Source organism: Nannobrachium achirus (assembly GCF_963921795.1).
Source record: "Nannobrachium achirus genome assembly, chromosome: 10".
Taxonomy (NCBI): Eukaryota; Metazoa; Chordata; class Actinopteri; order Myctophiformes; family Myctophidae; genus Nannobrachium; species Nannobrachium achirus.
This window is the reverse complement of record NC_137819.1, coordinates 31,350,016-31,377,516: the sequence shown is the minus strand read 5'-3', so window position 1 is coordinate 31,377,516 and position 27,501 is coordinate 31,350,016. Positions and strand designations below refer to the sequence as shown.

Below are 27,501 nucleotides of genomic sequence, written 5' to 3'. Positions count from 1 at the left end.
TTAAAACGTTATTTTTACACAGAAACATAATTTTCGTTGTATAGCTTCAATTAAATGCTTAATCTATATTTTTAATGTGTATATCATAATACAAATTAATCGTTTTTCAATGGCGTTAGGGGTACTCTTATTCTGAAGAGATCGACACCGGAAGTCTTATATTTGCTGACACTAAATTTGTTCACGGAACATAGCCGTTTGTAGGCTCCTGGTGGGAGGTGCGCTCTTATAACTCTATGGGCGCGCTACGTTAAGAGTTCCTCGTTTACAGGAATCACTTCTCACTCAGTCCTCCATTTTGACATCGCTTAAGTCTGGACTTTGTTAAAGACTGTTTCTTCAAAGAAGGTAAGCACTGATCTGAATATCCTACATGTTATGAATGTAATTAATAAGTCAGCCTGTACTATACTGTAGTTAGCCTACTGTAGACCACATAATAAGATTATGGTACTTTTACTTTACTTGAGTATTTACATGTTTTACTGTAGGCCTAGGCTATACTTCTCCGCTACATCTAAGAGGCAAATATTGTACTTTTTAGTTACTTTACAGATTTAGATTATAAAAAAAGGAAATGCTAAAAAAGAGACGATCTGCAAGCTCACAACGTGTTACAATATACCACATTGTGAGCTGTGAGAGCTGTTATTTTCACAAATGTGTGACAGATCTGTTTAATAAAAACTAAAAGTGTTTGGCATTTGTAAACAAAAAAGGAATAAGGCTATTTCGATGCCTGTATTTGCTAAAGTAAAATGATGAATACAGGCCTCTTACTTAAACTTTACAATGTAGCCTATTATAGGCTACTTTTATTCAGACCTCTTCCACCACTCCCATGCAGGCTATAATGCATAGGCCTATGAACCTTAAAAGACAAGTGGTCCATTTATTCCGTAATGTAAAACAGTCCCTTCCATCAATATTGAACCTGTACAGACTTGGATTATGCTCTTGTCTCTCTCAAGACTTTGTTTGAAAGAAATCCACCGTCATGTTATGACGCACTTTTTTATTTCTCTACAAGCCTGTGATGCGACGCATAGCCTTGAGCTGTATATTTGAAAACTTGTGAAATGACATCCAGCATAATGAGTAGCCTACTTTCTACTTCTGGTACTTTAAGTAAATGTTGATACCAATAGGTCTACTTTTACCTCAAGTAGTCTATTAAGTATTTAGGCCTAAGTATTTTTTCCACCACCGATATCCAATATATTAATATTTGCATAACCTCCACAATCCTTAATTCTCTATTGTTAAACATTTGTTGGGAATTCCCTTCCCTTATGTTTCTTTGGGATTTATGTAGGAGTTGTGGACCTGGCTTAATTGAGACTATAACATCTGTTGAAAGCTAAAATCACACAAAGCAGCTACACATGAAAAGCTATTTGTTCTAATGAGCACTTAGAACGTTTTTGTTTGTTTGTTTGTTTTAGGGTTGGTTTCATATTCATGGCTTAGGATAACGTTATTTACATTCATCATCTCTAAATTAAATCCCGTATAACTAGGCCTACTTTATACCCCGACCTCAGCACTATCATGCAACTGTGGGTAATAAAAAAATAAGAGTAAATAAAATGTCAGGAAATGGGTGCGTGCAGAAATGCGCAACGGGTGTGTGTTCAACTAGCGAGTGCAGTGGGCGGTAACGTTGAGAGTGCATTCAGTGTGGCTTATTGTGGGCTCGCCTGGAAGGCGAGCACACGTATATTACAGGGGTTGACACTAAGGTCTCAGAGGCACTTGCCCATCGGGCAAGTACAGGTCATGTTCTACTTGCCCAAAGGTCATGCCCACTTGCCCGAAAAGTAAATCGTCCATTATAAAATGATAGGTACGATTTTAATTACCGCTCAATTTAACACTTATTTCTTTACTTTCTGGGGCTGTGCGATAAAATGTCACACCTCAATACCTCCAAATCCAAAATACTTTAGCTATGATTGAATATGTCTATGGTTTCACACTTGTTATTTTATATTTTTACATGTAGCAACAGTAAAAACAGCACATTATAGGTAAATAGTGCTCTTATTTTACATTCCACAGACCAGAAGACACAGCACACTGGCCACGTTCAGGTGTTTAGACAGATATCTCGTGTTGTGTTTATAGACATTTGTGTCCCCTCTCAAATGAGCACTTGCCCTGTCGGGCAACCTGAAAGCCAACTTCACCTGCCCTGACGTTTTATTTACCTGCCAAGGGCAGGCGGGCAAGCCTTAGTGTCAATGCCTGTATTATCTTCATTATTTATTGTGGGCTCGCCTGGAAGGCGAGCACACGTATGTTATCTTCATTATTTATTTGTTTATCTATCAGTCAGTCAGTATCTCCTCAAAACTTTGGCGCGATTCATCTACACGCTTACACCTTTCAACACCATTCAAATTTTTATGTGTTCAGCTTACTGAGGACACGTGTGCTTGTATTTCTTGTTTTGAAATGTTTTGTAGAATAATTATAAAAAAATAAAAATGTTTAACTTTAAGCACCCAATGCATTTCCAATGGGTTTAGTGAGTGGGGACAGAGTGAGACAGAGGAAAGGGACCCATGTTTATATTAAGGCGCTGTGGCGGCAATATTCACACTTCAGATATGCTATTTATATCATTGCGTTCACACAGGTCTGCTCTCTGATTTGATCCAAATATCTAAGCTGTGTGATGTATAAAACTATAGTTATAGTTAAAACTATAAATAAATGTCCCTCTCCACTCTACTGATTACACAGCTGTGATCAAGAATCAAGTCCGGGCGATGGGATGTAAATCCCATAGCCATATATCCTAGAGCCCGCAGGGACAGTCAGCCATATTAGTGGTTGTTGTTGGTTGTCAGGGAGATATCAAAACCAATGCATTTCCAAGTCAGATCGACAAACACAATAAAAGCCATGCTCCACTCCTCAGTCTGGAGTGGCCACATAGAAGAACGCCTTGGTTATAGACATAGTGGAGGACAGATGTGATCTGGGATTGTTAGCCTACAGTATATGCACTCAATATACTCCACTACAGTTGGAGTCCATTTGACAGTTGCTGGTTCCCAAACACAGAATCAAAAATGTAGATCTAGAACACATAGAATATGTACAGTACAGTAAGGTTCAGTAGAGTACAGTAAAAGTACAGTAAGGTTCAGTAGAGTACAGTAAAGTACAGTAAGGTACAGAAAGGTACAGTACAGAAAGGTACAGTAGAGTACAGTACAGTAAGGTACAGTAAAGTACAATACAGTACAGTAAGGTACAGTAGAGTACAGTAAAGTACAGTAGAGTACAGTAGAGTACAGTAAAGTACAGTATAGTAAGGTACAGTAGAGTACAGTACAGTAAGGTACAGTACGGCACAGTAGAGTACAGTACAGTATAGTACAGTAAGGTACAGTAGAGTACAGTAAAGTACAGTACAGTAAGGTACAGTAGAGTACAGTAAAGTACAGTAAGGTACAGTACAGTAGAGTAGAGTAAAGTACAGTACAGTAAGGTACAGTAAGTTACAGTAGAGTACAGTAAAGTACAGTACAGTAAGGTACAGCAGAGTACAGTAAAGTACAGTACTGTAAGGTACAGTACAGTACAGTAGTGTACAGTAAAGTACAGTAACGTACAGCACAGTAAGGTACAGCAAGATACAGTAGTGTACAGTAAAGTACAGTACAGTAAGGTACAGTAAAGTACAATACAGTACAGTAAGGTACAGTAGAGTACAGTTAAGTACAGTAGAGTACAGTAAGGTACAGTAGAGTACAGTAAAGTACAGTATAGTAAGGTACAGTAGAGTACAGTACAGTACAGTAAGTTACAGTACGGCACAGTAGAGTACAGTATAGTACAGTAGAGTACAGTAAAGTACAGTACAGTAAGGTACAGTACAGTACAGTAAAGTACAGTAAGGTACAGTACAGTAGAGTAGAGTAAAGTACAGTACAGTAAGGTACAGTAAGTTACAGTAGAGTACAGTAAAGTACAGTAAGGTACAGTACAGTAGAGTAGAGTAAAGTACAGTACAGTAAGGTACAGTAAGTTACAGTAGAGTACAGTAAAGTACAGTAAGGTACAGCAGAGTACAGTAAAGTACAGTAATGTAAGGTACAGTACAGTACAGTAGTGTACAGTAAAGTACAGTAACGTACAGCACAGTAAGGTACAGCAAGATACAGTAGTGTACAGTAAAGTACAGTACAGTAAGGTACAGTACATTACAGTAAGGTGCAGTACAGTACAGTACAGTAAGGTACAGTACGTTTCAGTAAAGTACAGTAATGTACAGTACGGGACAGTAAGGTACAGTACAGTAAAGTACCGTAAGGTAAAGTACAGTAAGGTACGGTACAATACGGTACGGTACAATACGGTATGGTAGAGTAAGGTATGATACAGTACAGTACAGTACAGTACAGTACAGTACAGTACAGTAAGGTAAAGTACCATAAGGTACCGTCCACATTATGTTTTAATTTTATTTTGATTTAATTGTCCATAACGTTAAGTTCATGTAATAACACTGCTTGTCTACATTGTATTTCCATTACCACTTTATGTCAGTAAAATGAAAGAGAGCATTGCCTGGGACCTTGACACTTTTTACTATAATTTTTTTGGTTGGAAGCGAGCCCACACTGTTTCGAAGGAACAGTATTTCTAGTTAGTGTGGTTGCCCTAACAGGGCAACACACTATAGTTCTAGGGAAACTTTATTTTTCTTCTTTCTTTGGGGGATAAACTTTTTTTCGGCGCGTTTCACCGCCCACAGTTTTTGCACCACACACTCGCGCCATATGTCAAATCGACCGGCTTCATCGGGAATCGTGTGCTTATATTTTGCTAAGAAAAAAGTTGTATAGTTTAATTGATATTAATTTATTAGTGAATTAATTTTCCCCATTGACTTATAATGGGAATATCAAAAACTCACATTCAATATTTTTTCTCTTGCAAACCATAGGGGCTACAGTTTCAAAATTTAGAGAGGAGGTTCATAATGCTTACAAGGATTAAATAAAAAATAATGACGTCAGTCGGCCTCATGGTGGCGCTATAACAGCTCACTTTACCTTTTGGCTTATAACTCTTGAACCGTGGGTCGGAAAATTTAAATTCTTTTTTCCCTGGATTCCTTGGGCCATGACGCATCTCCCCATATAGGCCACGCCCATTTGCGTCAGGATAGATTTTCCGCCATTTTGAATTTTCTTCAAAACACACTTTTTGCTCCTTTTCCTACATATTTTATCCAAATGTCACAAAAATCGGTACACATGATCTCTGGACCCATGCGATAAACATATTCAAACAATATGTCAATAGTTTGTACCGTTCCTCCGTAACAGGCTTCCAAAGTTAGCGGGAGGGGCCCGTTTTGCAATAAATAGCCATAAATCACAAACAAAACATACAGTCAACACCAAATTTTAACCACAAGTTCCGGGTGATATACTCATCAAATCTCCAAAAGCACTTCCACTTCGACCCATAGGGGGTGCCACAAAATCGCAAAACGTAACCGTTTTGTGCCAAAACACGTTTTTTTTCGGGGGGAACGACCCTCTCAAAACGAAACACAAACGATCTCGGAAGTGACGCGACAACGTAATCGCCTGCCAAAACTCGTGGGAGGAGCCTATTTCTTTAAAACAAGAAACCATATCCTTACATCAAGAACGCAGGATCCCAACGGCACCTTTTCGAATGGCGCATCGCACGGCCACGACGGTATACGTCCCGGCGTCCTCTCCCTCGGGCCCCAGCGTTTTCCTCGCGGTCCCGGAGGCGCATCCCCGCCGCTCGCACCGGGGCGGGGCGGGCAACCACACTCGCAATTTCACAAATTGCACATTTTCTAGTTTATTATGTGTATCTCCTCAAAACTTTGGAGCGATTCATCTCTTAAACGCTTACACCTTTCAACACCATTCAAATTTTTATGTGTTCAGCTTACTGAGGACACGTGTGCTTGTATTTTTGGTTTTGAAATGTTTTGTAGTATAAATATAAAAAAATAAAAATGTTTAACTTTAAGCACCCAATGCATTTCCAATCGGTTTAGTGAGTGGGGACAGAGTGGAGAGAAGGATAATAGACCCATGTTTATGTTAAGGCGCTGTGGCTGCAGTGTTCACACTTCAGATATGCTATCTATATCATTGCGTTCACACAGGTCTGCTCTCTGATTTGATCCAAATATCTAAGCTGTGTGATGTATATATTCTGAGTTAAAACTACAAATATCTATAAATGTCCCTCTCCACTCTACTGATTGAGACAGCTGTGATTAAAGGCCTGTCTGTCATTGGCTGTTCTGTGGTGCTGCAAAGTAACCAAGTACATTTACTCAAGTATATACAAGTACTTGTACCTACAGTACAATTTTGAGGTACTTTTACTCTACTTTCCATTTTTGTTACATATACTCTACTATAAATACAGCATTTGACAGCCTCAGTTACTTGTTACTTTGCAGATTTTATTATTAATAAAAAACATAGATGGACCACTTAATACTGCTATGAAGTTGATCTACAATGTGCACACGCACGCACGTACGCACGCACGCACGCACTCACACACACACACACACACACACACACACACACACACACACACACACACACACACACACACAAACAACTCCTGTTACTGTGTTACTGTGGAGACGTTAGTAGAATAAGGTTTTAGGATCCCGGGCAATGGGATTTACAGTATATATCCTAGAACCCGCAGGGACAATCAGCCGTATTAGTGGTTGTTGTTGGTTTTCAGGGAGATATCACAACCAATGCATTTTCAAATCAGATCCACAAACACAATAAAAGTCATGCTCCACTCCTCAGTCTGGAGTGGCCACATAGAAGAACGCCTTGGTTATAGACATAGTGGAGGACAGATGTGATCTGGGATTGTTAACCTACAGTATATGCACTCAATATACACCTCTAGAACACATAGAATATGTACAGTAAGGTTCAGTAGAGTACAGTAAGGTTCAGTAGAGTACAGTAAAGTACAGTAAGGTACAGTAAAGTACAATAAAGTACAGTAAAGTACAGTAAGGTACAGTGGAGTACAGTAAAGTACAGTAGAGTACAGTAAAGTACAGTATAGTAAGGTACAGTAGAGTACAGTACAGTAAGGTACAGTACGGTACAGTAGAGTACAGTATAGTATAGTACAGTAAGGTACAGTACAGTACAGTACAGTACAGTACAGTAAGTTACAGTAGAGTACAGTAAAGTACAGTACAGTAAGGTACAGTACAGTAAGGTACAGTAGAGTACAGTAAAGTACAGTAAGGTACAGTACAGTACAGTAGAGTACAGTAAAGTACAGTAAGTTACAGTAGAGTACAGTAAAGTACAGTAAGTTACAGTAGAGTACAGTAAAGTACAGTAAGGTACAGTAAAGTACAAAACAATACAGTAAGGTACAGTAGAGTACAGTAAAGTACAGTAGAGTACAGTAAAGTACAATAAAGTACAGTAAAGTACAATAAAGTACAGTAAGGTACAGTGGAGTACAGTAAAGTACAGTATAGTAAGGTACAGTAGAGTACAGTACAGTAAGGTACAGTACGGTACAGTAGAGTACAGTAAGGTACAGTAGAGTACAGTAAGGTACAGTACAGTACAGTAAGGTAAAGTAGAGTGCAGTAAAGTACAGTACAGTACAGTACAGTACAGTATAGTAAGGTACAGTACAATACTGTAAGGTACTGTACCTTACAGTACCTTAAAGTATCCTATTTGTTGGGTTGGAAGCGAGCCCACACTGTTTCGAAGGAACAGTATTTCTAGTTGTGGGCTCGCCTGGAAGGCGAGCACACATATGTTATCTTCGTTATTTATTTGTTTATCAGTCAGTATCTCCTCAAATTTTTATGTGTTCAGCTTACTGAGGACAAGTGTGCGTGTATTTTTCATTTTGAAATGTTTTGTAGTTTTAGAGAAATTTAACTTTAAAAGAATCAAGTTTTAGTTTTCATCCCGGGCGATGGGATGTAAATCCCATAGCCATATATCCTAGAGCCCGCAGGGACAGTCAGCCATACACACACACACACACACACACACACACAGTCCCCGACAAAGGATTTGTATAGTCGACTATGATTTTAGTCATTGTGGTGATAGTCGAATATTAGTCGACTATGGCCCGTTTTTTAAAATTATTATTATTATTTTATTTTTCGTTTTTTTTTTTTTTTTTTTTTTTTATATCTCTAAAATAAACAAACTAAATAATATAAGGCGAATTAAATAACAAACTACTAAAATAAGTAGGCCTATAGCAGGTGTAAAGTTTATTCACTTAGAAGCTAAAGCCCCAGACTCCGATGTCTGTGTGTAACAGCCAATGCAACTACTGTATAGGCGATGCGGTCGCCGGTCACACATTTCTATAGGACACCAATATCCGTGTAACATACATGCATCTATTCACGAGACGCTGGCACGCTGCACAGCCTGCGCTGAGCCTGACAGAGAGACAGCGATTGGATTTTACAAAACACTTCCGTGCACGTTTGCGTTGCTTTTGGGAGTATGGACATTACATTACATAAGGGACTTTATCAAGTGATGATGTTGCAGAGAGACAGCGATTGGATTTTACAAAACACTTCCGTGCACGTTTGCGTTGCTTTTGGGAGTATGGACATTACATTACATAAGGGACTTTATCAAGTGATGATGTTGCTCGGTGTGGAGTGGTAGGTCATAGCCAGATCATGCATCTTTCTGTAGTTTTATCCTCTACTTGTTCAAAGTGACGGAGCCTGATTGAGTGTTAACACAGCACAGCTGGCAGGTTCTGTGGCTTCTACGCAATGAATGCGCACACACAGACAGTACGGCTGTGCCTGATTGGGAGGAGCCAAGATGGCGGCAGCGTAGGAGAGCGTTTTGTTTTCGCTCCGTCGGGTAAACCTGAGGGTTTGTGTTTAGCAGCCAAGATAACTTTATTTTTGACGGCAAAGAACTTATAACAACTTTTCTCACTATTTGAGTCAGTTTTACCTTTGATGTGTTCCTTGAAAAAGATAACAAAGAATCGACGAGCAACACGTGTAAGCGTAAACATGGAAGACAGCGTGCTGGCTATGGGCCCTGCTTCTGCTGTCCAAGAGCAGGTACTGATGAGCGACGATACGAACTGGTTTGAGACCACTCCAGACTTGAACGACCCTCTGAGCTTTCCAATTTTGGGGTCCCCGGGCCAGACCCAGTTCACTCCCGTGAAACCCCCCTCCAAGAAGTCAAGACGTGAAGAAGAACAGGGCCGCGGTGGCAGAGGTAAAAGCGACAACGCTGACATTTTAGATGCTATACTCAGGCTGTCTGGGAAACAAGATGAGACCCTCCAAAAAGTCTCTGCCATAGAAATAACCACAAAGGAAACTTCTAGACAGCTGGAGAAGCTCTCTGCCACCGTCAGGCAGCTTACTTTAGATGTGCAGCAACAGAAGCAGTCACTGGACAGTGCGAAAAACGAAATCTACAAGCTTCAAGTTGAAAACAAGTCTCTGAAGGCAGCTGTTGCTGACTGCCAGCGGTACAGCAGAAGATGGTCCCTGAAAATTCACGGCGTGAAAGAGGCGAAGGATGAAGACATCCGGGGTAAGATCGTGGAAACCCTGGGGGAAATGGCCCCCAATCTTCGGGGTGACCTGAAGGAAGGAATCGACATCGTTCATCGCATTGGGAAACAACGGGAGGACGGCTCATGCAGATCTACAATCGTCTTGTTTGCAATGAGACGCCTTCGTGATGCTGTTTGGAGAGGTGCAAAAGGTACCTGCAGGAGAAAAAGCTGAGAATCACGGAAGCCCTGTCTCCAGAGGACAAGGCTGCAAGGGAGAAGCTTTGGCCGTTGGTGAAGAAAGCGAGAGAAGAAGGAAAGAAGGCATCGTTCCGAGGATCATCAGCTGTCATAGACGGCAAAATAATTGACTGCTCAGAGGTAACTTAGCTCTTGAGGTTTGATTCTCTTACCTACTGAGAAGTGGCAATATGTATCCTCAGGTTCTAGTTTACATGTGTTTAAAAGTTTGTTAACATAAGGGTTTTTATTTTATCTTTATTTTTTGGTTCACTTTTTTCTACTTAAGGTTTCAGCGACTTTATATAACATTATGGTTATTATACTACCTCTTTGAGTTTCTAACTCAGTGCTTACTATTGCATTTGGTAGTCTACTTTATGTTGTATTTGTTTAATTTTTTGCACAATATCCCACATCGATTTTCATTTGTCTTTAATTTTCTTTTGAAATGTATTTAAAATGTAAACGGCCGAGGATAGCCTGAAGATGTGGATCACTTTTTGTTTATTTTATTTATTTCTTCTCTTATCGTTTTTTCTTTAGTTGAAACTTTTTGTAGGTATCTAAGCAAAAGCCCAATCGGTATAACTATATGTTTATGGCCTCATCTACTTTTTGCACTTTGCATTTCAATTTACAAATGAGGTTATAGTACTGACTTTTCTATTGTTGTTCTAGCCAAGTTTATGGCTGTTTTTCACTACCCCCTTTCTTTTGGTAAAACTTTTCAGCACATTCTATTTTCTTGTTTATTGTTCATTCAGGTTTATATGTCTATGGATTTTTCTTTTAAATGTCTTAATATTATGTCTCTAAATGTTAGAGGTATTCGGGATATAACTAAGAGAAAGGCGATGTTTTTGTTTTGCAAGAGGTCTGAGGCTGATCTAATTCTATTGCAGGAAACACACTCTTGTGATTCTGATTCTAAATTCTGGAAGTCACAGTGGGGCAACCTTGCTTACTTCAGCCATGGTACTAATCACTCAGCTGGTGTGTCAGTATTCACACACAGATTCAAAGGGGATATTTTGGAAATGGTGCCCTCTAGTGACGGTAGATGGATAGTGTTAGTTGTTAAACAGGACAATGCTGTCTTTATCGTTTGTAATGTTTATGGTTTCAACTCGCATGCCTCTAACAAAATTCTATTTAAAGACATGACTGTAAAATTGAGGGAGTTAAAAACTAAGTATCAGGGTGCTTACACAGCTCTATGTGGAGATTTTAATGAATGCCCTGATGAAACAGAAGACAGATATCCCCCTAGATCTCATTCCTCCCAAGGTAGTAACCTCATTTCTGATATTTGCTCAGAACTTTCGTTGTCAGACGTTTGGCGGTTTTTTAACCCAGGTGTAAAAGACTTTACGTGGTGCAACAATAGGGCTAATTTAAAATCAAGGATTGATCTTTTTTTAATCTCCTCTTCCTGTCTTCAATATGTTAAAGAAGTTAAACATAATTATGCACCATTAACGGATCACAAACAAATTGTTTTGAAATTGGGAGACATCCAGGACCCCTCTGGTATGCGAGGATATTGGAAACTCAACAACTCTCTACTAGATGATGAGATTTTCAATGGGTCTGTTAAGCGCATAGTAAAAGACATTTTTAAAAACGGACTTAATACAGAACATAGAAAAGATTGGGAATACTTCAAATTTGAGGTCAGGCAAGCTGCTATTAAAAGATCCAAAGACATAAAAAAAGAGAAAACTAGGCAGGAAAACGATTTACTGGAAAAACTTACTCACCTGTTAGCCAAAGTAAATATTACCTCGGAAGAGGAAATTGAACTAAAAAGAATTCAAGCTCAGATGGATCAGATTTATTTAAACATGGCTAAAGGAGCCTTTATTAGATCTAGAGCAAAATGGCTTGAGGAAGGAGAAAGGAACACAAGTTATTTTTTTGCTCTTGAAAAGAGGAATGCTAAGAGGAAATCCGTAACAGCTTTAAACATTGATGGTACGCTCTCTAAGGACCCAAAACAAATCTCTACCTTTGTTACCAAATTTTATGGCAACCTTTATAAATCTAATTATGATGAGAATATGTGTTTGAACTTTATGGAAAAAATTAAGGCAAATATTCCTTCTATTAATGAAGAGTTTAAAACAAGTTGTGATTCTGATCTATCCATAGGTGAAATTCAAAAAGCCTTGTTCTCAATGAAGAAAGGAAAGTCCCCTGGTGTAGATGGCCTTTCTGTCGAATTTTATGTTCACTTTTGGGAGCTTATACAATCGCCCTTAATAAACATGTACAAAGAGTGTATTAGTCAGGGAGAGATGACTACATCAATGAAGCAGGGTGTCATTTCTCTAATCCCTAAGCCAGATAAAGACCATTTATTAATAGATAACTGGCGCCCTATCACTCTTTTAACTATTGATTACAAAATTCTGGCCTCTGTGTATGCAAACAGATTAAAAAAAGGGTTAGATTCGATTGTAGCCGAAACTCAAACAGGATTTATGAAGAATCGTCATATCAGTGGTAATATTAGACTTGTCTTGGACTTGTTGGATTATGCTGATAATGTTAATACTGAAGCCTTAATTTTATTTTTGGATTTTTATAAGGCATTTGACACAATTGAGCACCCGTTTCTTTTACACACGATGAAGGCTTTCGGTTTTGGCAATGTTTTTGTTGACACTGTCAGCATGTTCTACAATGACATCAATAGTTCTGTTATAGTTAATTATAATACATCACAAAGATTTAAGATTAGCAGAGGAGTTAGGCAAGGTTGTAACATTTCCCCTTTTCTCTTTATTTTAGTGACAGAATTATTGTCTATTAATATCACTAAGGATGTGGGTTTCGAAGGTATATCCATCTTTGGGAAGGAACTAAGGATTTCACAGCTGGCGGACGACACTACACTGTACTTAAAAGACAAGTCCCAAGTCCCAACTGCTCTCGGTTTAGTTGAACAATTTTCCAGTGCGTCAGGTCTTAAATTGAACCGATCCAAGTGTGAACTATTACCACTCCATGACAGTGTTGAGACAGTCATTGGGGATATCCCGGTTAAAAATACTGTCAAATATTTAGGCATTTATGTGACTCGTGATATCAAGGCAAGGCAAGATCTAAATTTTTCAAATAGACTAAAAAAGACTACAGCAATTTTTAATTGCTGGCTTCAAAGGGATCTCTCTATTTTGGGTAGAGTGTTGTTGTCCAAAGCAGAAGGTCTGTCTCGTTTTGTCTATCCAGCCCTATCTTTGTATGTTAATGCTTCAACTGCCATTGAAGTAAATAGATCATTTTTGAAGTTTATTTGGAAAAACAAGCCCCATAAACTTAAAAAGAATGTACTGTCTAATCCTAGAGCGGAGGGAGGTCTTGAGGTTTTAGATTTTGAGGATACTATTAATACCTTTAAAATTAATTGGCTGAGGAGGTGCCTTCTGAAACCAGACTCCATTTTCTTTTTCATACCTAATTGTATCTTTAACAAATTGGGAGGGCTTCCTTTTCTGTTACGATGCAATTTCTCACCAACTAGACTACCAGTTAAACTTTCCAAATTCCACCAGCAAGCACTATTGGCTTGGAAGTTATCACATGTTCACAATTTTTCTCCACACAGAGCTTTACTCTGGAATAATAGTGACATCTTAATCAGGAAGAAATCAGTATTTTTGCCTAAGTGGTTCCAGAGAGACATTAACCATGCACTGTGTCTCTTTGATAACTCTGGGAATTTGTTGTCCTACGAACAGTTCATGACAGTTCACAACTTCCCAATTCCTTTTAGAGAATATAGATCTGTGTTTAATGCTATCCCTAATGGTCTTGTACAGTTGATAAAAAACCATTTGTCTTACAATGTAGGGGATACTACGCTACCCTCCTTAATGTTGGATGGAATTGATCTCTTGAACAAAAAATGTACAAACAGTCACATTCGTAAGGTGATACAAAAAAGAAAAACTGTTGTCCCTAGAGGGAAGTTCTTTTGGAGATCTAATATTCTGGACATTGACTGGAAAAAAGCGTGGCTCCTTCCCCATAAGTACTGTATATCCAACAAAGCCAAGGAAGTGCATTTTAAATTACTACACCACATTTATCCAACAAATAGCTCAATTTCTACATATGCTGACATTGACCCCGCTTGTTCATTTTGTAATCAAGCTCCAGAAACGACTTCCCATTTATTTTTCCTGTGCAATTTTACTCGTAAGTTTTGGTCAGATCTAGAAGCCCACTTTTTCAATTCGGTCAACCTAAATTATTCCTTTAACCTCAAGGACATCATTTGCTACTACAGCAACCCAGACAATGACGAATTTGAGTTTATTTTTAATTTCATTACTCTTTATGCCAAATTCTTTATTCACAAGCAAAAATTCGCCAAATCCCCACCTATTTTCACCCACTTCAAATTGGAATTCTATCTTTTAATTAAATCATTAGATCTAGTAATTAACAAAAAAAATGTAAAACTCTTATCTCTGTATCATTTCCATTTTCCCGATCTCTCTGATTAATGTTATGATATAATATGGTTGTACTGTTTTTTTTTTGTCTTTTTCCGTTCCTGTATGTAATGTTTTTATGTCTATTACCTGTGCTGTTTGAATACCTGAACTTCTTTGTAAATTGTATATTGAATAAAAAAAAAAAAAAAAAACGGCTGTGCCTGATTGATTGAAAGCAGCCAGTAGGCTATGTGTGTTTTATTGCGAGAAACCAAAGTATATGTTAAATCATCGGACATTAAGCACCCCAACAGCCCCCCCCCCCCCCAAAAAAATAATAATAATAAAAAAAATATATATATATATTTTTTTTTTTTCATTCGACTAAGATATTGCCATTCGACTAGGTGCCGTTTTGATCGATTAGTCGACTATTCGGGGTCACCCCTAACACACACGCACACGCGCACACGCGCGCGCGCGCACACACACACACGCACACACACACACACACACACACACACACACAAACAACTGTTACTGTGTTACTGTGGAGACGTTTGCTTGTATTTGTCTTTGACACATGTTTTGTAGTGTTTTAGAAATTTAACTTAAAAAGAATAAGGTTCCCGGGCGATGGGATTTACAGTATATATCCTAGAACCCGCAGGGACACTCTGTGTGGTTGTTGTTGGTTGTCAGGGAGATATCACAACCAATGCATTTCCAAATCAGACGATCAACCGAAGTGGACCCACCTGGCAAAACCACACCCCAAACACTTTAAAAGCCATGAATTGTAGCCTGTTTGCATTTCGATCCTAGTATATCCTATATGCATTTGGATCAGCATGTCCCGTACTGTATACCAACTTTTACTTTACACTTTTGTTACTTATACTCCACTGCAATTGCATTTGGCAGCTTTAGTTACTTGTTACTTTGCAGATTTTATTATTAATACAAAACATACGGTAGATGAATCACTTAATACTTTGTCTAATTGTAAGAAGCTGATCTACAATGTGACATTGCGACATGTTGTGATCTTGTAGATCTGCTGTTTTTAAAAAGCTTGTCAATATTAGGACCATCTGCGTACTATTACTTTGATGTGGTTTGCAAAGTGTAGTTCAGGGACCCCTGAGGACACACACACACACACACACACACACACACACACACACACACACACACACACACACACACACACACACACACACACACAGGTCCCCCCTCTTTCTTCCCAGGCTTTAAACAGCCATAACTTCAGTTCCCAACATGCTACTGGTCTCGAACTTTTGTTGTTTGTTTACCCGTCCACATTATATTTTAATTTTATTTTGATTTAATTGTCCATACCGTTAAAGGACCAGGTCACCTCTGGGACAACCAGATCTTATTTTATTGTTGTGTGGGACACGATCAACACAATCCTGTAATTTCTTGTGTTCAATCTGTGTTTTTAGATATTTTAGTATTTCAGCATGCTACAACTGGTCATATGATGCTTTGTAGCATGATATTGCATCATCTCATGCATCATATGATGCAAAATGCATCATATGACCAGTTGTAGCATACTGAAATACTAAAATATCTAAAAACACAGATTGAACACAAAAAATAACTCAACATTGTGTTGATCGTGTCCCCACACAACAATAAAATAAGATTTGGTTGTCCCAAAGGTGACCTGGTCCTTTAAGTTCATGTAATAACACTGCTTGTCTACATTGTATTTGCATTACCATTTTACGTCAGTAAAATGAAAGAGAGCATTGCCTGGGAACTTGACACTTTTACTATTCTTGTTTTGGGTTGGAAGCGAGCCCACACTGTTTCGAAGGAACAGTTTTTCTAGTTTACCATAGTTATTTACGAACGAGCAGTTAAGGGCCAGCGGTGAGCTTTATCTCAGAAGTAAAACTTTCTGAAAAGCAGCAGTTGCCAACGCAACGTTGCTATTGAAAGGTAATTTAATTCATAACATTGGCCTACCTGCTGCTAGTTCACACGTTGATGCTTGTGTAACATTAAACCCCAAAAGGACCTATTCAAGCTGCAAATAGTGCATTTTGTTATCAATTCCTCCATTGTTCACAGCTGAGAAGCGCTCAAGGCCCTGCAACCAAATACCAATTAAAACACCGCACTGACGCCGCCAAACCCCATCTTCTGAACCCGCTTTCACACCGGGAAATAACGCACGCCATAAAAGCGCACAGGAACGCAATTCTGTGCGTCACCCGTGCGCTTCGGCTCTGAGGTGTGTGTTTTGGGCGCACCATGCAGGGCTGTATGCAGATTATTCCACGTATATAATGGTTGTTTGGCGGCTCTGAGGTGTGTGTATGGGCGCACCATGCAGGGCTGTATGCAGATTATTCCACGTATAAAATGGTTGTTTGGTACTGTATCCTATATGTAATTATGGTCATTGAATAAAAAAAGCATGGATTAGGCCTATGCATTGACAATGAACTAGCAGTTTATGGTATTGGCTGGTGATGTAGACATATATTGGCTGGTGATAATTATTACATAATCGTCTAATCACAATTACTTGACATCACATGATCACGATTATAATCGTTTATATGTTGAAAATGTTCCAATATTTTCAAACATTTTCAAAAATAGTGGAAATGATCTACAAGATCACAACAACCAGCTTGTAGATCGGCTATTTACACTGAATGTTATAAAATAAGTATAATTAAAGCTGCAAGCAGCAATGACCGGGCCCTCACAGCTCTACCCACGTCACAAGGGGCAGCAGCCAATCGGAAGAGGGGGCGGGGCTAGTTAAACCAATTAAGCTGATGGACTCTTAATCAAGTCATATGACACCACCCACACGTCTGTACGACAAACAGTGCATGAGATAAAGAGGCACTTCCTGTTTGGTGAAGGGCACTTCCTGTTTGGCGAAATAGGCCCCAATTATGGTTAAGGACTCTCAATCAAGACATTCGACGCCAACAACACGTCTGTACGACAAACGGTTCATGAGATGAAGAGGCACTTCCTGTTTGGTGAAGGGCACTTCCTGTTTGGCAAAGGAAGTTTGACGCTTCGCCACGGGCACGCCGTTTTACGAAAACTCACGATTCGCACAACTTTTCATTGTTAAGGTGTCTTGAGTATGCAGAGCGAATTTCATGTTGATCCGATTAACCCCCTAGGAGGAGTTCGTTAAAGTGTGACCCGTGAAAACGGCCGAAAATGCGCCAAAACACCACTAATTAGTCAAAATGGCTGACTTCCTGTTTGGTTTCGGACATGGCGCCAAGAGACTTTTTTGTGAGTCCAGACATGATACAGGTGTGTACCGATTGTCGTACTTGTGGGTGAAACCGTACAGTGGGGCTGTTGCATTGAAATGTTGTAGGGGGCGCTGTTGCGCCATTAGGCCACGCCCCCTTTGATTTTTTTTAAAATACGTAATTTTTCGCCACTTGTGATGTGCTTGCAAAGTTGCGCAACTTTTGGAGTACGTTTTGCGCCTCAAAAACGCGATTTACTTTCGGGAAAAGAATAAGAATAATCTTTGCAATTACAATAGGGTCCTCTCACACTGTGTGTGCTCGGGCCCTAAAAATGTCAAATATTATGTCAGTAATATCTTTATATATTTATGTGTCATATCTGCCATGTACAGCTTCAAAGCCTACAAGCCAAACAGAAATGTAATTGTAAACGACACAATTAAATCTTTAATCACAATCATTTGAGTGAAAATGTATCGTCATGTAAAATGTCATAATCGTGACAGCCCAAGGTGGAGTAATCATTGAGAGTATGTTTTCCCCTCCGTTTGTCCGTGCGTCCGTCCGTGCGTGTGTCCTCGCAGTTTTTGTGCAGCTAATCAGTCACCGCTGGCCCGGTCGCTGCCAAAGTGAGCACACACATTCCCTGGATGCCAATCTAGAACCTCTGCCCTAAATTTTTCAAATGGGCTTTTTCTAGCGCCACCTAGTGGCCGATGTTCGCAAGACACATTTCTGTGCACTACTCTTATAGATTTTGTCCAAAAATCCTACAAATCGGTAGGCAATATCTCGACAGTCATGTGATCGACACGGATCTGTCCGATTTTTCATATTCCATCCTGATTGGCTAAGATTGGCTTCCAAAGTTTGTAGGATTGAGCCGTTTGGAACAAAATGCCTCAAATCCCAAACGCAAAGTGCAATTATCATGAAATCGCGCACACATGTTCCCACTAGGTCGAAGAAGAAATGCCACTTAAAAGTTTTGAAATCAGCCTCATGGTGGCGCTATAACAGGCCGATTTGTGGTTTTACCTATAACTCCATCGATCAGTTTCAAACTTTGTAAGCGCATTCCCTAGAGGCTAAGGATAAACCTTTGCCCTGCATTTTTCACATCAGCCTTTTATAGCGCCACCTTTGGGCCGACTTATGTAAAACACGTTTTTGGATATTACTCCTTGAGATTTTATCCAAAAATCACGCAAATCGGTACACAGTATCTCTATAGTCATATGATCAAGTCCGATCCGTCTGATATTTTATATTCCATCCTGATTGGCTAATATTGGCTTCCAAAGTTTGCAGGATTGCTCCGTTTTTGAACAAAATGCCTCAAATCATCAACGCAGCTTGCGGTTACCGTGAAATCTGCCACACATATTCCCACTAGGTCAAGGAACAAATGCTACCTTTTTCACATTGGCCTGTTATAGCACCACCAGCAGGTAGACTTTAGTAAAACACATTTTTGGAACACAATGCTTCAAATCATGCATGCAGCGTCCGATTGCCATGAAAGATCTAAGCCTAAGGTGAAGAACATATGCCACCCTTTTTACATTGGCCTATTATACAGTAGCACCACCAAGACGCACGGCCTGGTGGAGACCTGTGCTCGGAAGAGCACTGCTTCTAGTTTAACTCTGGGAGAGTATACGTAACCAAATGGACCCATTGGGTACAACTGACATATTTGACATTTGTATACTTAATAAAAACATTCATATTGGAAATAACCGATCTACAAGCTCACAAGTTGTGAGCTTGTAGATCATTGTCTCCACCAGCCGAAGGCATGGGGGAGAGTATGTTTTCCCCTTCGTCCGTCCATGTGTCCGTGTGTCCGTCCATCTGTGCGTGCGTGCGTCCGTCCGTCCGTGTGTTCTCGCAGTTTGTGTGCACCTAATCTCAGTCGCCGTTGGCCCGGTTGCTGGCAAAGTGAGCACACACATTCCCTGCATGTCAATCTAGAACCTCTGCCCTAAATCTTTCAAATGGGCCTTTTCTAGCGCCACCTAGTGGCCGATGTTTGCAAAACACATTTCTGTGCACTACTCTTACAGATTTTGTCCAAAAATCCTACAAATCGGTAGGCAGTATCTCGACAGCCATGTGATCGACACGGATCTGTCCGATTTTGCATATTCCATCCTCATTGGCTAAGATTGGCTTCCAAAGTTTGTAGGATTGAGCCGTTGAACAAAATGCCTCAAATCCCAAACGCAAGTGCAATTATCATGAAATTGCGCACACACGTTCCCACTAGGCAGAGAAAGAAATGCCACTTCAAATTTTTGAAATCAGCCTCATGGTGGCGCTATAACAGGCCAATTTGTGGTTTTACCTATAACTCCACCGATCAGTTTCAAACTTTGTAAGCGCAGTCCCTATAGGCCAAGGAAAAACCCATTCCCTGCATTTTTCACATCAGCCTTTTATAGCGCCACCTTTGGGCCGACTCATGTAAAACACATTTTTGGATATTACTCCTTCAGATTTTCTCCAAAAAAAACACAAATCAGTACTCAGTATCTCTATAGTCATGTGATCAAGTCTGATCCGTCTGATATTTCATATTCCATCCTGATTGGCTCATATTAGCTTCCAAAGTTTGCAGGATTGCTCAGTTTTTTAACAAAATACTTCAAATCATCAATGCAGCTTGCAATTACCGTGAAATTAGCCACACATGATATTCCCACTATGTCAAGGAACAAATGCTACCCTTTTCACATTGGCCTGTTATAGCGCCACCAGCAGGTAGACTTTAGCAACATACATTTTTGGAACACAATGCTTCAAATCATGCATGCAGCGTCCGATTGCCATGAAAGGTCTAAGGGGAAGAACATATGCCACCCTTTTTACATTGGCCTATTATACAGCACCACCAGGACGCACGGGCTGGTGGAGACCTGTGCTCGGAAGAGCACTGCTTCTAGTTTCCACTATTTTTGAAAATGTTTGAAAATATTGGAACGTTTTCAACGTATAAATGATTATGACAAAATAATCCATTATGTAATAATTGCTAACTCCATCACCAGCCAATACCATACATCACCACTCACTAGCCAATACCTAACCTCGCATCACCAGGCTTTCCGCTGGGGGAAAGCCTGGTCTTCGTTTACTAAACGGGCCGTTTGATCCGGTCGGGAGCGGAAGATCTCCTAAGTTTTTCTGTAGTCCAAAACGGACTACACTTTGGCCTTAAACAACGACCAGAAACAGTTTCAACCCAGTTAGCGCATGCGCAAGTCGTTAGCCATGTAGTTAGCGCATGCGCAAGTACGGGTTAAAACCGTTTCCGGTCGTTGTTTCCGGCCAAAGTGTAGTCTGTTTTGGACTACAGAAAAACGTAGGAGATCTTCCGCTCCCGACCGGATCAAAAGCCCGAAATTGGAAGCCAGCCCAGGCTAGCCAATACCATAAACTGCTAGTTCATTGTCAATGCATGATCCATGCTTTTTTCATTCAATGATCAAAAGATGCCTCTTCATGGGATCCATAATGACATAAAGGATACAGTACCAACAAACATTATGTACGTGGAATCATCTGCATACAGCACCGCCTAATGCGCCCAATAGACAAACCTACACACAGAGCCGAACGCACGGGTGACGCACAGAATTGCGTTCCTGTGCGCTTTTATGGCGTGCGTTATTTCTCGGTGTGAAAGCGGGTTAACGGCCAGGCTACACCAAGCCGTTTTGCACGCGCCAGTGCGTATGCGTACGTATGCGCGTTTTGGATAGATCCAATGTATATCAATTCAGCCGGCTACACCAGGCGTATGGATAGCACGAACCACGGATACGCATTCCCTAAAAATAGGATCGGTTCTATTTTTTAAGCACGTGTATACGTTTTGTACACAGACTATCTGGTCTTCCTCACATATACTCCCTCTTTGATGTATCCTGGAGCGTTTACGCATACGCGAGCGTCTTCACGGACAGTATGCGCGTATGCGCGCATTTTTTGGTGTAGTCCGGCCGTGAGTGTCCACAATGGCACAGTTTAACTTTGCAGATTATTGTCAAGTGTTGGTCTGGGTGGGGTGGATGTGGATCAACCAATGTCAACTAATAAACTGGAACGAAGGATCCCGAATATATTAAGATTTTGTGATTGATTTCAAACAACAACAAAAGCACACACATTTTTAACAAATCGTTTTTCTTTTACAAACTATAAACAACAACAAAACAACCAACCTCCAGTCAGCTGTCAACAGCGAGTCCCCTATACCACCAGCCCGCCAATTTTGCAAAGCTGACAGGAATTCCAGGATGTTTCTTCTTGTACTGCTCACAACACAACCATTACCCAGGCTTGTCCTTTCTCATGGCTGAATTCATCTGGAAATATATAAAAAATAATTATTATATTATCTGCATAATGTGTGTGTGTGTGTGTGTGTGTGTGTGTGTGTGTGTGTGTGTGTGTGTGTGTGTGTGTGTGTGGCTGCCAGGGGTCATCAATGTGTCAGTACACAGACAAATGTGTACAGAAAAATAACTATTATTATTATTATTACCCTTATTATTATATTGTGACTAAACAAAATATTTTCTCTGACAGGAATGGCTTACCTCAGGATTGTGTTGTTGGGATCGTATCGGTCTGGAAAGAGTTCAGCAGGAAACACCATTCTGGGAGGAAGTGGTTTTAAAGTTAGTCAGAGAGGTCAGAGGTCATGGCAGTGTGAGGTCAGACATGGTGAAGTAGCAGGGAGACGTCTGACAGTGGTGGACTCACCAGGCTGGGTCTACAACAACACCCCAGAGATGGAAAAACTGGTGATCCGGAACAGTGTGTGTCTCTGTCCTCCTGGACCACATGCTGCTCTGCTGACAGTTCCTCTTCATGAAGCATTCACCAAGAGACTAATAGTAGAGGAACAGATGTCACTTCTGCCACAGAGTGTGTGGAGTCACACTATAGTACTGTTCACCTATGGAGACCGTCAAGGAGACAGAAGCATTGACCAGCTCATTGAGGCTGGAGGAGAAGACCTCCGCTGGCTTCTTGACAAATGTGAAAACAGGTTCCATGTCTTCAACAATGAGAAGAGAGATGACACTCAGGTCACACAGCTGCTGGAGAAGATAGAGCAGATGGTGGCAGGAAACAGAGGTGGGCACTATGAAGTTGATGGAGATGTTGCAGAGAAGTTGTCAGAGAGGAAGAGGAACATAGAGGAACATGTCCTGACGTTGATGACAAAGACACACAGACAGACAGCTGCTCTGAAAGCTCTGTTTGAAGGTAATTATTTATACTGTTTATAAAAAACAGTCAGTTAGGCTGTCTGGTAAATTAGTAAACTCTGTGTGTGTGTGTGTGTGTGTGTGTGTGGGGGGGGGGGGGGGGGGTTGGACTCGGACTCATTGACAAATATTACGTTAGAAAGAGGCAAACAATCATCAAGGACGATGATGCACGAAAGAAGTAGATTGTGAAAATAGCTACTCTACAACACACAATGAAGAAAGATAAGGAGGAAAAATGAAAGCAGATCACAACACCTCGCTGCCAAGTGTTGTGATCTTGATGTTGATCGTCTATTTATTTTGAGGGGTCACCAGATACCGACCAACATACAGTAGGTCGCAGTTTACTATCAGATAATGCCTGACACTGTGGTTCCCCTCACACATCACTGTTACATCACAGGTGACATCACAGTGATGTCAGATACTCAGAGCAGGGATCTCCATATATGGTCATAAATCAAATCAAATCAAATTTCTAGTTTCGACCACGGAGCTGATATGTTTTTCCATTTTAAATGTACTGTTAAAAAAGGTTTTTGGCGGAGGAGTGAATACACTGTTAAAACATTACACATGAGCTACTTAAGAAAATCAACTATTACAATCAATTTTATTGAGTAAATAATATTGGCTTGTAATTAAGTAAATATGACTCAGATCATTTAATGTAATGCATTTAATGTGAGTAATTTAAATTGAAACTAACTAAATTAATTAACACTTACAGTATTTTCTGGACTATAAGGCGCACCTGACTATAAGGCGCACTGTCAATGAATGGTCTATTTTCAAACTGTTTTCATATATAAGGCGCACCTGACTATAAGGCGCACTGTCAATGAATGGTCTATTTTCAAACTGTTTTCATATATAAGGCGCACCTGACTATAAGGCGCACATAATAAATGCTACCGTTGCGTTATGCATCCAACAGATGGAGCTGTGCTAAAGGGAATGTCAATGTCAATGAATGATCCATATATAAGGCGCACTGGACTATAAGGCGCACTGTAGTTTTTTGAGAAAATTGAAGGCTTTTAAGTGCGCCTTATAGTCCGGAATATGATATAATATATCAATACAAATACAGTATGTGCAGTGTGTGCAGTGTGACTGCACACACAGACACAAGCACACACACACACACGGACACACAGAAAATAGCCGACAATGCTAGCGTGTGTGCATCCCTCTGGTTGCCACCGGTAGCTAGGGCTCCACCAAAAAGACACCGTCGTGCGGTAAACAGCCCCCCAGAGCTGAGCTGAGAAAGCTAAACCATGGATACGGCTCTTAGACAGCTTGTTAGTAAAATACTTTTTTACGGGCAAATCTACGGAATATGCGGAATCTTTATCATTTTTCCACCTGCAGTGCCTATATTTATGCTAACAGCAGCAAGTGTTGACAGCTCAGCCTGTGGCTACTTTTTGTAGTCCTAAATCGACCATATTAGGACCAACACAGGTGTTCAATTTGTCTGATTGGCATAGAACCAATGTTCTACGTTAAAGGAAAATTACAGAATAAAACATATTAATCCTTAATCAGCCTTTTATCACGTCTGTACATACCTGGTATGATGGATTTTTATCATAGTCCTTCCAGTTTTTACTTCTCCTGGACTCCTCAGATCTCTCTCCCACAGCCAAAACGGCGGTCAATTGAGGTCCTCCAAAAGCGCTCATTTTCACCGCTGCAAAGTTACTTTTTTCTTCATAAATCTGCTATTTATAGTTCCAAGAGAGCCAGTAATCCACTGTTTTATCGCGGGTTGAGGGAAATGGCCGTTGTTGACATGATCCCAATAGTACTCACAGAAGAAGAATGAAGTCTCGCGTCTCGCGTGATTACCGCGTTTCCTTTAGCTTTTTCTTTAGCGCAAAAGAAAGCTTTCTCCTGGAGTTATTACAGCCAGTATGTACACAACAAGGCATCGTGGTATATATATAAAAAATAAGAAAGCAGAAGAATATAATCTAGTTAGTCTATTGATCGCTAGAATCTAGTAATATGACTGAGAAGGATTCATAACAAAGCATTTTAACGGACTTCCTGTAGTCATAAGGTAATTCTATTACCTTTATTTATTTTATTTTTTCCTCAATACATTTCTTCGATTTTATTTATTATTTATTTATGGAATTACTTATAAAATAACTTTGATGTGTATTATTATTTGTAAACAATGTAGGCTACAATATAATCACAAAAGAAAGTACCTCATGAAAGACACGTTTCTGTGGTCATGAGGTAATTTTTACCTAAAGTTTATTTGGTGAGGCATTGCAGAATGTCTTGAGGAAAATACGATTATTTTGTGATTATATTGTAGCCTACATTGTTTACAAATAATAATACACGTCAACGTTATTTTATAAGTAATTCCATAAATAAATAATAAATAAAATCGAAGAAATGTATCGAGGAAAAAATAAAATAAATAAAGGTAATAGAATTACCTTATGACTACAGGAAGTCCGTTAAAATGCTTTGTTATGAATCCTTCTCAGTCATATTACTAGATTCTAGCGATCAATAGACTAACTAGATTATATTCTTCTGCTTTCTTATTTTTTATATATATACCACGATGCCTTGTTGTGTACATACTGGCTGTAATAACTCCAGGAGAAAGCTTTCTTTTGCGCTAAAGAAAAAGCTAAAGGAAACGCGGTAATCACGCGAGACGCGAGACTTCATTCTTCTTCTGTGAGTACTAGGGATGCGAAGATATACCGGTACGGATCGTAATCGCGATACAAACGTCCGCGATACGGTTGAATCGGTACATTCAGTGTGTACCGGTACAATAGACGGCCGAAATCGTGATGGATCGTACCGTGAGTGTCTGGATCGGTAAATTCCGCGATTGTATCGGTTCTTCCATATAGTATTTAATTCTATCCTATGTTTCCGAGGCGCCATGAATGCACCATCATCAGCCGTTCAACCCCCTCCCCAAAAGCCAGTCTTTAACGCGAGCTGCGACTCGGACAGACGGACAACATCTGCACTCTGCATGCAGGTAACCAGGGAGACAGACAGTGCAGCGAAATGCGAGTGAATCAACAGACGAACTAGCAGCCCCACGGCCCCGGGTTAAACAGATGCAAGATTAGTTAGCAGCCCCACGGCCCCGGGTTAAACAGATGCAAGATTAGTTGTACAGTACTTAGCTTTATAACATCCAAGTCCGCTGCGCTGATTGTTGTCACAGAGTAGCACAGGCTGATCGAGTGATATGTAATCAACAGCCGTTTCTTAGCGAATCTCCGACGGACAATTGATTGAGATCATCTTCTGCGCTAGCCCTGAATACATGACTCTCATTCAGGGCTACTTCTGCGCTATATTAACTGCACACACACAACAACAATGTTGCTGGGTGTTGTAGGGCAACTGCTTGCGTTTAAAACAAAGTATTTGTCACTGTTCTACAACTTTCCTGTTGATGCAAGCAACTCTCTCACTTTCTCTGCTGCTAGTTCTGCTCTGCATGGGAAAGAAGCCTAATTTATACATCGCAGTACAAGGGTGTCGCACCTAAAATAGCAGACCTACAAGCTCACAATGCGTCGTGGATGCGACGCGCTGTGAGCTTGTAGGTCTGTTAAAACATTTTGGCTATACAAATTGCATAATCCTGGATTAAATATAATATAATATAATATAATATTATATAATATAATATAATATATATTATATTATATAATATAATATAATAATACAAACCAGGGAGGGATTTATTGTTTTTCAGGTCAAGGACCCCTTAGCTCAGACAGAGATCAAGCAGGGACCCTCGCTGTAGGCTAGGCATTATAGCCTACTGTATCACACAAATATTTGGAAGGCCCCCTGTAATAACCCTGGATTGGGGTCCCTGACTCCCAGTTGAAGACATATAGGCCTACTAATAATGACATAGGCCTTCTATATGATTAGTTATGATTATGAAACAATTCTACAATAGCCAGCAGCTTTGTGTTCTCCCAGAATACTATAGGCCTATGTTGGGTTGTTAGACAGAGCCTAAATTGCCTTGAATTTAAATTTCATACATTTTTAGTCGCTATGTTTTGTAAATTTTGGGATTTGGGCTTGAATCGTGGTGAATCGTATCGCATCGTATCGGGAACAGGGGTGGATCGCGATGTATCGTATCGGCAGGATTTCAATGTATCGCAATTATATCGTATCGCTGGCAGTGTATCGAGGTCCGTATCGTATCGCCTCAGTGGTCGAGATTCGCATCCCTAGTGAGTACTATTGGGATCATGTCAACAACGGCCATTTCCCTCAACCCGCGATAAAACAGTGGATTACTGGCTCTCTTGGAACTATAAATAGCAGATTTATGAAGAAAAAAGTAACTTTGCAGCGGTGAAAATTAGCGCTTTTGGAGGACCTCAATTGACCGCCGTTTTGGCTGTGGGAGAGAGATCTGAGGAGTCCAGGAGAAGTAAAAACTGGAAGGACTATGATGAAAATCCATCATACCAGGTATGTACAGACGTGATAAAAGGCTGATTAAGGATTAATATGTTTTATTCTGGAATTTTCCTTTAATCAAAGCACCTGTGTTGGTCCTCAAAATGGCTGGTGTAGGACTACATTCGATTATAATGCACGTTTGGCGTGCATGTGAAGTGAAGCCCG

The 27,501-nt window shown here is 40.0% G+C and overlaps 1 protein-coding gene across 3 annotated transcripts in view; it reads left to right on the top strand.

Annotated features, from left to right (window-relative positions):
- Window positions 1–243: 243 nt before the first annotated feature.
- The window catches only part of LOC308293468 (GTPase IMAP family member 8-like), a 37,851-nt gene continuing 10,593 nt past the window's right edge, over window positions 244–27,501 (top strand). For all 3 annotated transcript variants that reach the window (XM_080736003.1, XM_080736001.1, XM_080736002.1), the window contains exons 1-2: window positions 244–348; window positions 22,148–22,834. In XM_080736003.1, coding sequence (XP_080592129.1) covers window positions 22,150–22,834 — 685 coding nt within the window. In that variant the 5' untranslated portion in view covers window positions 244–348; window positions 22,148–22,149. The remainder of the gene's footprint in view (window positions 349–22,147; window positions 22,835–27,501) is intronic.